We start from the raw sequence: 12,927 nt of genomic DNA on the forward strand, positions 1-12,927 counted from the left end.
TGGTGAGTCTGGATTTTCCAGCTCAGGCCCGTTTCTAGACCAAAGTCTGGTCCATGCTGTGGCTTCACCCTGATTCCAGTCACCAGCATAGCTACACTGCTGCCAACCCCTGGTGTGGACAGGGCAAAGCCGTCACATGCACCAGTCGCGTTTACATCTGCTTTAAGCTGGGGTAAGCTGCGCCAGTGCAAGTTTCAGTTTAGCCGTTGTACACGAGGAGTTTGCCCTGGTGCAGCTGCACTGATGGCTGAAACTGCTGCGAATCCCCAATGCAGACAGGCCCATACCCGTTCCCTCCGTGGAGCCAGTTAGAAGAACTGATCCTTCAGCACGGAGTCTGAGCTACCGCTGTCGTTTTGTCTCTCCGGCCTAGATCTGGCACCACTCTTTCTACAATGAATTACGAGTGGCTCCGGAAGAACACCCCACCCTTCTCACAGAAGCACCCCTGAACCCCAAGGCGAACCGTGAGAAGATGACCCAGGTAAAACATCAACTTCCTGGAATGTTCCCTCCACTTGTCTCATGGTCGGCACTGTCCCATCCGGGGGAAAATCCAACCAGACTGTATACTGATGATGTAATTCTCTATTTAGCCAGCCGAGCCCCACCCCAGATGGTGGTTGAAGAGTTTAGATACCGAAAACTCAACCTACATTCATTGGGCTATTGGGTGCATTGTGGGACCCAACCGCCCCAGGTGTTTCTGTGATAAGAGCAGCACGTCTTGCATTTCAGCACCCTCCTGGCTCTAGATAGGTGTGTGTACGTGCGCACGCATCGGACATCGCGCAGTCAGCAATGCACTTCGGAATGCGTTGCATGTAAATGTGCTGTGTGCATTCCGCACCTGGCAATGCACTGACCTTGAACATTTGAATCGGAATTCTTTTCAGATCATGTTTGAAACCTTTAACGTCCCCGCCATGTATGTTGCAATCCAAGCTGTGTTGTCCCTCTATGCGTCTGGCCGTACTACTGGTGAGTAGTTCTCTTCCACTGATGAGGCGTATGTGCTGTCGGCTTGATTTTGCAGAAGTGCTGGGCACTCACAGTTCTCGCTGAATTCAGTGGGAGCTGCATTTTCTTAGGACCGTTTAAATCCACTACTGGGTAGACGCCCAGACTATTGGTCCGCCTAAATCCTGCTCTTTCGGGGAGCAACTCTGAGACGGAGCAGAGATGCTGGCAGCTGTGTCCCCTATAATAGATCTCCTGATGGCACAAAGTAAGCTTTCTCTTAGTAAGCCGGGGGCCTTGGTGCAGTATGTATTGCTGCTACTCCAGGCAAGAGCACAGCATGACCTAAGCTGCTGCTGGCTAGAACTTGTTAGTGACGGCAGTGTCTGTGCTAGCCAGATGGGAGGGCAAAGGCAGGCAAACCCTTCCATTTGAACGCGTCCCATTGGTGTACAGGCTGGCATGCTTGCCGGGGATATCTATCCCTGCATCATAAAGTTATTCTAACTTCCTGCTACCATCCTCCTCTTTTATATACCGGAGCAGAGCATTTAGCCCTGCTGGGGGCAAAAGTATTTTCAGTCAAATGTCCCTCTCTTTGCCAGTCTAAGGTATTTAGATAGGTAGAGATCTGAGGGCCTCACACACTTTAACATATTTATCCTCAGCTGCCCCTGTGAGGCAGGGCAGTGTTGTTATCCCCATGGTACAGATGGGGAACTGAGGCAGAATGATTTGTTCAAGTTCACACAGGAAGGCTGGGGTGGAACAGGGATTTGAACCTGGGTTTCCCATGTCCTATGCTAGTGCCCCAACCCCTGGATGGTACTTTCTCTCTGAAGAGCTCAGCTTGTTGTGAGGAGTGGAATTATGTTAGTAACTGAGGCACGCATTTCTCTTTGCTCGCTGCACGTGAGAGAGATGCAGGGCCAGCAGATCCAGGAACCGTCTTTTAACTCCGCTCTTTCCATTGTCTCCAGGTATCGTTCTGGACTCCGGGGATGGTGTCACTCACAACGTCCCCATCTATGAAGGGTATGCTCTGCCCCATGCGATCATGCGTCTCGACCTGGCTGGTCGTGATCTTACGGACTACCTCATGAAGATCCTCACGGAGAGAGGCTACTCTTTCGTCACCACTGGTACGAAGGGGAGCGTTTGGTCTGGTCTCTGTGGGTTTGGCACAGTGACCCCGGGGGAGGAGGGGGCAGGCTAATGAGTGCCAAGTGGGGAAACTCAGCTTTTTGAGCCAATGGATCCCTCGGCTCACTGTGGAGAGAAGGTGCCATTGGTATCTAGAGGGAGTGGGAAAGATTCTGATCACATCACAGCTAGCTCTGTTGTCTGATCACCTCTGTTGTCTCATGAAACAACAGAGATGGCATTTAATGAGGTGCTAGAGGGTGACGTGAGACTTGTGAGTCAGGGGGCAAAAGGAGGTCACAGATGAGGGACAATATTTAATGACGACACAGTTCTCTGCTGGCAGAGGTCACATCTCATGACATCAGGCCAGACTAAATTCATAAAGTTTAAGGCCAGAAGGGATCATCTAGTCTGAGCTTCTGTATATCACAGACCATTCAGTTGTCTCCAGTTACCCCTGTATTGAGCCCAATAACTTGTGTTTGGCTAAAGCATCTTCCAGAAAGGCATCTAGACTTGATTTGCAGACCCCAAGAGACAAAGAATCCACCACTTCCCTGGGTAGCTTGTTCCCCTGGTTAATCAACTCTCACGGTTAAATGAAAATGGGTCCCGTAGTTCTGACAGCTCTGCTCCACCACTGCTTGGTGCTCCCCACCCTCGCCCCAGTGGAATGGAGACCATGTCAGAGCTGCGTAGCTAACAGCGCCTGCTCCTGCCTTCCACAGCCGAGCGAGAAATCGTGCGCGACATCAAGGAGAAGCTGTGCTACGTGGCCCTGGACTTTGAAAACGAGATGGCCACAGCTGCCTCTTCCTCCTCTCTAGAGAAGAGCTACGAGCTGCCTGACGGTCAGGTTATCACCATCGGCAACGAGCGTTTCCGTTGCCCGGAAACCCTCTTTCAACCGTCCTTCATTGGTGAGGGTCCATTCCATCCCACCCCCTTTTCATGTAAAGATTCTGCAACTTTCAGATCTGGATCCAGAGTGTGAGGCCGTTTGGATCTGATGGGTTGGGTAGAGCCCATTTCTAAATATATTCACTGATATGGCGGGAGAGAGGCAAAGGGAGGGTAGGTTGGTTGGGTTATTTATTTTTTCATCAGTTTAAATACTGGGACAGATGGGATGGGGATATACTAGTAACATCTTCCCCCACCCTTCTACAGTCCATACTTTCCACAGTGGGACTCTCCCTTGTAAATGCTTGAGGCAAATTTAAGAGGGTGCAATTCCTCAGGTGATCGTGGTTTGTTTTCTCTTCTAATTGCCATGAATAGGAGAAAAGGAGGATGGCCAGACTCTGCTTGGTTATATGAGTTCAAGGCAAATGTCACTGAAAGCGTCATTGGTGTACGTGAGAGCAGAGCTTGGCCTTTGGGTTTAATTGGAACCTCTCAGCCTGGGGATAGAAGATGCAGGCATTGCTACACAATAGACAGTGCATAGATATTGTTTGTATTGCTGTGGTGCCCAGGTGCTAGGTGCTGTACAAATACAAAACTAAAAAACAGTCCCTAAAGAGTTCACAATCGAAGTACAGAGGCTGGACTTGCTGCTTGACCCTAGGCCGGTCTGTCACTTATATAAAGCACTGATCACTGTAGTAACTATTCATAGGCCTGTGTAAAGCAACCACCCCACTAGCTAAGTGCACACGAAGATTCAGGTTATAAGGGAAGAAGGTTATGTATGCACTGATGTCCTGATGCACCTCCCACGGACTCCAGAGGGAGACGGATCAGGCTTTGAAGAAAGAAAGGGGTTGTGAGCAGTCTTTCCCTGTATAACACAACACTGATCACGTGCTGCTTCCCCCAGGCATGGAGTCTGCTGGAATTCACGAGACCACCTACAACTCCATCATGAAGTGCGACATCGACATCCGTAAAGACCTGTATGCCAACAACGTCCTTTCCGGGGGCACCACCATGTACCCTGGGATTGCGGACAGGATGCAAAAGGAAATCACAGCCTTGGCTCCCAGCACAATGAAGATTAAAGTATGTCTTGGTTATTGGCTGCTAGGCAGCGGGTTGGGCTTCTCTCTCCCTACACCAGCGGTTCTCAAACTGTGGGTCAGGACCCCAAAGTGGGTTGTGACTCCGTTAGAGGGCTGGCGTTAGATTTGCTGGGCCCCACTGCCTGGTGCCAAAGCCGGAGGGTTTCAGCCCTGGATGGTGGGGTTCAGGTTACAGGCTCCCCACTTTGGCTTTGTCCCCTCCGCTCCGCCTGAGGTGGCGGGGCTTAGGCAGGCTTCGGTGCCCCCTTCTGGGGTCGTGTAGTAATTTTTGTTGTCAGAAGGAGGTCGGGGTGCAGTGAAGTTTGAGATTCCCCTGCCCTCCACGCACCATCTACAACCTGATCACGCAGACTTACTTCAGAAAAAGTTGGGCAGTAAAACTTTTCCCAGTGACTCTAAACCAAAATATCCATGTAGATCCTTTGTTTTCCCACATTTTGAAGGTCGTCCCGATGACCAGCATTTCACATCCATAGTTTGATCCCCCTTTGTTCCATTAACTCACACAACTGAGCATGACACTTGGCTACCTGGGCAGAAGTCACCTTTTAATAACAAAGTAGTACCGATCCGCGACTCTTTCTCACACAAACTTGCCACTGTGCTCAGTATTGCAGAGCCATGCAGTGCGTAGCTTGGCCCAAAAGTTTCTAACTCCAGAAAGCTGCTTGTTAATACTACAGGGGAAGATTTATTACGAAGCAAACAAGGGACTTTCAGTGGGATTTATTATTATTTATGAATTGCCTCTAGAAGCCCCAGTCATTTGGCCTAATCTTGGTTATTGGGTTTGGTGTTGTCATAGGTTTATTCCCCACTTTGAACTTTAGCGTTCACAAGATGGGGACCTGCATGGACTCCTCTAAACTAAAATTCTAGTTTAGATCTGGTTCTGCAAGTTCTTTTAAGTGTCTGACACTCCCTGTTCCCCAAAACTTTCCTGGGGAACACAGATTCAAACTTGAATCTCAACACAAAGGAAACAACCCATTTCCCTCTCCTCTCTGTGCTAGAGAGATACCTGGATTCAAATTCCTTGAATCAAAACAAAGAGGGATTCACTTTTCCCCCCTCCCTTTCCCCTGAAAATCCAAACAAGGAAGAAATCAATTAAGTTCTAAAAAGAAAAGATTTTATTAAAAAGAAAGAAAGAAAGTACACTATCTCTGTAATACCAGGATGGAAAAATACAGGGTCTAACTTATAAACCTAGAGAGGCTCTCCCCCCCCCCTCCTTTCTCAGAATAATCAAAGTAACAGCAAACAGAAATAAAGATATTTCTTTAGCAAACACACAATTGCAAATGTAGAAATCAAATTATAAGACTAGTCCGCCTTTCTAATACTCACTAGACTGAATAGAAGAAAATACTTCAGGAAACTTGAAGAATATGTCTGGCCTCTCTTAGATCCAAAAAGAGAACAAAAACCCAACAAGGAACACAGAGATTTGAAATTATCTTGTCCCCTGATTGGTCCTCTGGTCAGGTGTTCATCAGGTTACTGAGCTTGTTAACCCTTAACTATCTGTTATGACAGGTGTGTTGGTGCTGGGTGGTGTTGGTAGCCTGTATTATACAGAGGGTGTGACTAGATGATCTAGTGATCCTGTCTGGCCTTAAACTCTCCGGACAAGGAACCACTTTGCTTGGGGCTGTACACAGACAAAAAGACAGTCCCTGTCCCAAAGAGCCTGTGCTCCTAAAGCCCTTAGGAACTGTAAAAAATATTTCTCCTGTAGCTTATAAGGAGAAGTAATTACCTACCACTGAGTCCAAGTCTGCACATGCAGTAACAGAAACTGGTTTGCTTTTTATGGGTCCAATCCTGTGAGGTGGGGCATGCCCTTAGGGCCTGATCCAAAGCCAGGTGGAGTCGGTGGAAAGACTCCCATTGATTTCAATGACCTTTGGGTCAGGCCCTCCCCTTGCATTCAGCTCAATGAGAATGTAGGGCGCTCGGCACTTTGTGGGGTCAGACCTGTCTGTCTAAGGCCGTGTCTACACTACAACTCCGGTTGTCGCTGTGCTGCTGTAGTGTAGATGCTTCCTACATCGGTGGAAGGGGTTTTTCTGTCACTGTAGTTAATCCATCTCTCCGAGAGGCTGTGGGTAGGTTGGCGGAAGAATTCTTCCAGCAACTTAGCCGCATCTACACTGGGGGTTAGTTCGACCTAACTATGGGACTCAGGATATGAAATTTTTCACAGCCCCGAGCGACATAGCTAAGTCAATCTAATTTTTAAGCGTAGACCAGCTCTTAGTCTGTATGTCTAGGTGTCCGTACCATAACTGTGGCTTCTGGAAGTGCGCAGCCTTGTTTCACCTTGTAACCAGATCCTGTCTGCAATTGTTTCGACAGATCATCGCCCCCCCTGAACGTAAATACTCCGTCTGGATCGGAGGCTCCATCCTGGCCTCTCTCTCCACCTTCCAGCAGATGTGGATCAGCAAACCGGAATACGACGAGGCTGGCCCTTCCATTGTCCACAGGAAGTGCTTCTAAGGACAGAGCGCCCGTTCTTCAGGACCTCGGGTGCTTCCCAGTTCCTTCTCTCCCTTTGCAATTATTTCTAACCATTTAAAAAGCATTAAAACTTTTTTTTCATGCCTTCCCTGCATGTGGTGCTTTGTTCCCTGCCTTCCCAGCAGGCTGTGGCGCTGCAGTTCAATGGGTGATCTTTCTCTGTAGGATGGGGGTCAGGGTGGGGGGGTTTAAAGCTACGATCAGAGAATAAGAATGGGCGAACAGCTGCAGGATCTAGCATCCTTGGCGCAGGCCAGAGCCCCAGTTCAGCTGCGCACAATTGCCTTGTAGCATTGTTTGTTTGTCCAGCCCTTTGAAGAATTACCTGTTTATCATGATAATACTCCTTTCAAAATCGGCCCATGTCTCCCATTCAGCCTCTTTCTGATGAGGGTGTAATTTCCATATCAAAGTTTGCACGGGTGGCAGTGGGAGATGGGGATTCCTAAGGGTCTTTCTAGGGCAGTGCTCCTCAAGTAGGGGGGTAGGCCCACCTAGGAAGGAGGACAGAGACCAATTTGGGAGTGGGGGGATGTCATGGGCCAAAGGAAGTGGGAGGAGGGGAAACTGAGTGAGTGATTGGACCCCTAACTTTCCCTCCCTCAGCACACTTACTGCTGCAGCAGCAAGTAAAACAAACTTCCTTAGGAGGATGTAGGAGAGCTACCGGGGAAGGGGATGGCAGGAAGATTGGGGGGGTGGGATTGACACCAGGAAAAGTGGATGGGACTGGGGGCGGGGGAGAGGGACCAAGGGAAGGGGAACAAGAAAGAAATGAGAATAAAAGGGAATTTAAAATATATTAGCTATACAGAGCAGCATAACTGCTGGAACTGTGGGAGTTGGGGATGCGGTACTTGAAGTGGTTTCCATTTTATACAGGATTTACAGTTTGGTTCAATGGCTCTTTGCACCCCCACTATACAAATTGTTCCTGCACCCCTGCAGAGCAGAAAAAACAGGGACAAAAGGAGGTGATTGGGGGTGGGGCAGAAAGGACAGGAGAGCAAGCGAGTTCTATGTGTAAGCCCCTTTGTTTTCAGTTTAAACTGATTTTTACCAAAAAAATCCTGGATTTTACAAAAGGATTATTCTCCCCTCCCCCCCCCACGATTTTCACCCTACTTTTGTATAATGCAAATATATTAAAAATAACTTGTTTTATTAGGAAAATACAATGCAATGCCTGCAACATATGTATTACGATAATACATTAGTCTGTGTGTATATGCAAAGCAGCCTGTGGTAGTAACGCTAGAAGATACACACAATAAACAAACAGGCACCCACGCAAGCCCTGACATGCCTGCGCATCTGAACGTACTGTTGAATCTCACGCCCACCACGGACACATTTCAAGCTGTTAGCAGGGAACAGTTTAAAGATCTGACCCACTAAAATGGGAAGAAAATGAAAATTGGTATCAGAATGTGTTTCAGCACACAAGGAAGTATTCAAAAGTTTAAAAAAAAACAAGAACAGGAGACAAGGATGAAGTTGAGTGTATGTGCTGCAAATGTTGTGGCCCAGTTACTAAATGTAAATATTTATAGGCTAAGTCTATAGCAGTAAACTGTTTATTCAAATGAAAAGGTTTATTTGGGGATTAGAGAGATACTGTTTTCTTAAATTCAGAGGTGGCATTGTGTTTTGAGTTCTATTTTAGTTCTGCACCAAACCACATTAAATTCCATTCATCAAAGCATTAATCCACTGAATACTTTCCCCCTTTGTCCTTCTGTCCAACAAAATAAACCCTGATATTTACCCAGAAAAATTAATAGTTTTTTCCACCAATTTTCACCTGTTTTTGTTTTTTTAGTAATAAACACAGAAATTCCTGGGAAAAATTAAATAAAATAAAAACGGAAAATGAAGATCCCTACCTATGCACCATGCCCTTATGTCGAGGGTCCATAGCCCAGAGGGCTGGTAGAAAATCTTCCCTCAAAACTTTCTGATGGGGAAATTGAATTTTTGGCAAAACAAAACATTTGTGGAAGCTGTCTGTGATCCTTATTTTTCTTTGGAGAAACCAAACACCTGAAAATCTTCAGCTGAAAACAATTTAGATTTCAGCAATTTTTTTGTCAAAAAAAAAAAAAAGTTTTCAACTGAAGATTTCAACAAAATTTTCCACTGAAACACTTTCTCTCCCCCCCCCCCATCCCCATGTTCCAATCAGCTCTAGCACCTACAGGTGGTCCAACCAAAGAAAAAACTGGGAACCTCTGCTCTAGGGAGCAACATTTGAAGCAGGGTCTGTCTGAACTTCCAAAGCCAGCTCTTGGGCTAGGGTAAATGGACACTGCTCCATTACACTGACCAAACAGAGTGCAAAAGCTCTTCAGGTAGGAAAGTAGGGTTACCAGGTGTCCAGTTTTCGACCGGAACGCCTGGTTGAAAAAGGACCCTGGCGGTTTTAGTCGGCACTGCTGACTGGGCCGTCAAAAGTCCGGTCGGCCGCTCAGCGGAGGCCTGGGGCTAAGGCAGACTCCCTGCCTGCCCTAGCTCGGCATGGATCCTGGAAGCAGCGGACAGGTCCTTGCGGCCCATAGGTGCATGGGCAGCCAGGGAGGCTCCGCGTGCTGCCTCTGCCCCAAGTGCTGGCTCCACAGCTCCCATTGGCTGGGAACTGTGACCAATGGGAGCTGCAGGGGCAGCGCCTGCAAGCTCGAGGGCAGTGTGCAGAGCCACGCTGGCTGCCCATGCGCCTAGGGCAGGGGTGAGCAAACTACACTTCCGGCCCATCAGACGTTTTTATCTGGCCCTCAAGCTCTCGCCAGGGAGCAGGGTCAGGGGTTTGCCCTGCTCTGTCTGGCCCTCCCTAGCCCCAACTCACAAGTCCCTTTATGAGCTCCATCTTCTGCATGCAGAGCCAAACTGTGACATCACCGCGCTGTTTCTGGGATTGGAACCCCACTCCTACGCAACAGCCCGCTGCCACTACGTGGCGGTCTCCTATGGCCCCACCCTCGAGAGCCTCGAAATCGCCCCAGTGACCGCTCCTGTCCCACCTAGGGTGACTCCGCCCATTGTGGTGCCTGGTATGGCCCCCTTGGTGTCACTCCTGGCAGGGCCCCTAGGAGTTCCCGGTACTGCCCCATAGAACCCCCCCCCGTGCCACACCCCATGAGTCGTCCTCCTTCCCACCTCAGCAACATCCCTTATACAGCTCCCCCATGCTACACCCCATAGAGTTCCCCTCCATCAGCGGGCATTCAGGGCCTGTCATACAATTTCCTTACCCAGATGTGGCCCTCGGGCCAAAAAGTTTGCCCACCCCTGGCCAAGGGGCTGCAGGGACCTGGCAGCCGCTTCCTGGGAGCTTCCACCACTTTGACCCAGAACCACCTCCCACACTACAATCCCCTACCCCAGTCTGGAGTCCCCTTCTGCACCCCAACTTCCGGAGCTCGCACCCCCCCAACAACCCAAGCCCCTGCCCCAGCCCTGAGCCTGCTCCTGCACCCCAAACCCCTTATCCCTGGCCCCACCCCAGAGCCCACATCCCCCCTCCCACACCCCAACCCCCTGACCCAGCCCAGAGCCCGCTCCTCACCCTTACCCCCTCATTTCTGCCCCCACCCAGAGCTTACACCCCCAGCCCAGAGCCCATACCCCCCCAACACCCCAACCCCTTTCTCAAGCCCTGAGCCCCCTCCTGCACCCCAACCTCTCATCCCTGGCCCCCCGCCCCCAAAGCCTGCACCCTCAGCTGGAGCCCTCACCCCCCCCATACCCCAACCTCCTACCCCAGCCCAGTGAAAGTGAGTGAGGGTGGGGGACAGTGAGCGAGGGAGGGGGGAAGGAATGGATGGGGGCGGGGCCTCAGAGAAGGGATGGGGGAGGGCTTCAGGGCAGGGTTGTTCGGTTTTGTGTGATTAGAAAGTTGGCAAACCTATAGGCAGGCCTGGGAGAGACGCAAGCAGGGGGACAAACAAAAGGGACTGCAAAGCTTTGCAGGCAGTCCTGGGAGGACCCTGAACAAGCCAGGGAAAGACTGCAGAGTATTCCAGGCAGAAAGGCCTGGGAGTAGGAAGAGAGATGTTTGTTTGTTGGATTTTAATTGGAGATTTTGAAGTAATTTTCTGTGACTAATCCCAAACCCCAAGGAGGACCACAGAAAAAATGTGCTGAGTAAGGAGTCCTGAAGAGGGGGAAAGCGAGACAGGGTACTGCAGAGTGACCTCTGGCCATGAGGGGGTGATCAGGTGGTGACTGGCTCTGTTACAGATGGCAATACCTTTGCTCTTGTTAATATATCGCTACCCAGTTGGCATCAAGTGGGTAACAAATACTCCCATGTGAGTCATGCCAGACCTCTTTTCTGGAGCGGAGAGGTGGCATCTGATCTCAAATACAATAATCCTAGAATTAAGGTGTGGGCACTCTGAAATTGATTTAATCTACATTGTTAAGGAGTTGATTTACACTTCATGATATAAATACAGCCCAGGTTTAAATTGATTTTAACACCTTGTCTTGATTAGGAAAAAGTCTGAGTTTAGGTGATGTTTAGGTAGCACATGCTAGCTAAACCCCACCTACATTTAGGCCTTGTCTTCAGAGAATCATAGAAGATTAGGGTTGGAAGAGACCTCAGGAGGTCATCTAGTCCAACCCCCTGCTCAAAGCAGGACCAACAACAAAATCATCCCAGCCAGGGCTTTGTCAAACCTGGCCTTAAAAACCTCTAAGGAAGGAGATTCCACCACCTCCCTAGGTAACCCATTCCAGTGCTTCACCACCCTCCTAGTGAAATAGTGTTTCCTAATATCCACCCTAGACCTCTCCCACTGCAACTTGAGACCATTGCTACTTATTCTGTCATCTGCCACCACTGAGAACAGCCGGGCTCCATCCTCTTTGGAACCCCCTTCAGGTAGCTGAAGGCTGCTATCAAATCCCCCCTTGCTCTTCTCTTCTGCAGACTAAACAAGCCCAGTTCCCTCAGCCTCTCCTCCCAAGCAGGGCTGCCCAGGGTGGGTGGGTGGGGGGGGGGCAAGTGGGGCAATTTGCCCCAGGCCCTGCAGGGGCCCCCATGAGAATATAGTATTCTATAGTATTGCAACTTTTTTTTATGGAAGGGGCCCCCGAAATTGCTTTGCCCCAGGCCCCCTGAATCCTCTGGGCAGCCCTGCTCCCAAGTCATGTGCCCCAGCCCCCTGATCATTTTCCTTGCCCTCTGCTGGACTCTCTCCAATTTGTCCACATCCTTTCTGTAGTGGGGGACCCAAAACTGGATGGCCTCACCAGTGACGAATAGAGGAGAATAATAACTTCCCTCGATCTGCTGGCAATGCTACTACTAATGCAGCCAAATATACCGTTAGCCTTCTTGGCCACGAGGGCACACTGCTGACTCATATCCAGCTTCTTGTCCACTGTAATCCCCAGGTCCTTTTCTGCAGAACTGCTGCTTAGCCAGTCGGTCTCCAGCCTGTAGCAGTGCATGGGATTCTTCCTTCCTAAGTGCAGACAGGGCCGGCTCCAGACCCCAGCGTGCACTTGGGGCAGCATTTTGCCGGCAGGGCAGCAGGCGGCTCCGGCGGACCTTCCGCAGTCATGCCTGCGGATGCTCCACCGGAGCCGCGGGACCAGCGCACCCTCCGCAGGCACGTCTGCAAGGGGTCCCCCAGAGCCGCGGGACCGGTGACCGGCAGCGCACCCTCTGCGGCGTGCCGCCCTGCTTGGGGTGGCCAAATTCCTAGAGCCGCCCCTGAGTGCAGGACTCTGCACTTGTCCTTGCTGAACCTTTCTTTTGGCCCAGTCCTTCAAAATGTGTCTAGCTCTTGACTAAGAAAAGGTGTCAAGGGCTTGTCTACACAGGAAATTATATTTATGATGGCAGAATTATACCAGTATCCTGGAATTATAGGTTTCAGAGTGGTAGCCATGTTAGTCTGTATCAGCAAAGAGAACACACAACAAAAACACTAACCCAGGAATCTATCCTTGCAACAAAGCCTGTTGCCAACTCTGTCCACATATCTATTCAGGGGACACCATCATAGGACCTAATCACATCAGCCACGCTATCAGAGGCTCATTGCCTGCACATCTACCAATGTGATATATGCCATCATGTGCCAGCAGTGTCCCTCTGCCATGTACATTGGCCAAATCGGACAGTCTCTACGCAAAAGAATAAATGGAAACAAATCAGACGTCATGAATTATAACATTCAAAAACCAGTTGGAGAACACTTCACTCTCCCTGGTCACTTGATTACAGACCTCAAAGTAGCAATACTCCAACAAAAAAACC

At 49.7% G+C, this 12,927-nt stretch overlaps 1 protein-coding gene across 4 annotated transcripts in view; it reads left to right on the plus strand.

The window, feature by feature from the left end:
• ACTG2 (actin gamma 2, smooth muscle) overlaps positions 1-6,744 on the plus strand; it is a 30,545-nt gene extending 23,801 nt beyond the window's left edge. For 3 of the 4 annotated variants that reach the window (XM_039523603.1, XM_039523601.1, XM_039523602.1), the window contains exons 4-9: positions 374-484; positions 897-981; positions 1,941-2,102; positions 2,835-3,026; positions 3,929-4,110; positions 6,492-6,635. In XM_039523603.1, the coding sequence (XP_039379537.1) occupies positions 374-484; positions 897-981; positions 1,941-2,102; positions 2,835-3,026; positions 3,929-4,110; positions 6,492-6,635 (876 nt within the window). Of the gene's footprint in view, positions 1-373; positions 485-896; positions 982-1,940; positions 2,103-2,834; positions 3,027-3,928; positions 4,111-6,491 lie in introns of all 4 variants that reach the window. The other variant, XM_039523604.1, reaches the window with a different exon arrangement.
• The last annotated feature ends 6,183 nt before the right edge of the window (positions 6,745-12,927 follow it).

Source organism: Mauremys reevesii, linkage group 2, assembly GCF_016161935.1.
Source record: "Mauremys reevesii isolate NIE-2019 linkage group 2, ASM1616193v1, whole genome shotgun sequence".
In the NCBI taxonomy this organism is placed as follows: domain Eukaryota; kingdom Metazoa; phylum Chordata; order Testudines; family Geoemydidae; genus Mauremys; species Mauremys reevesii.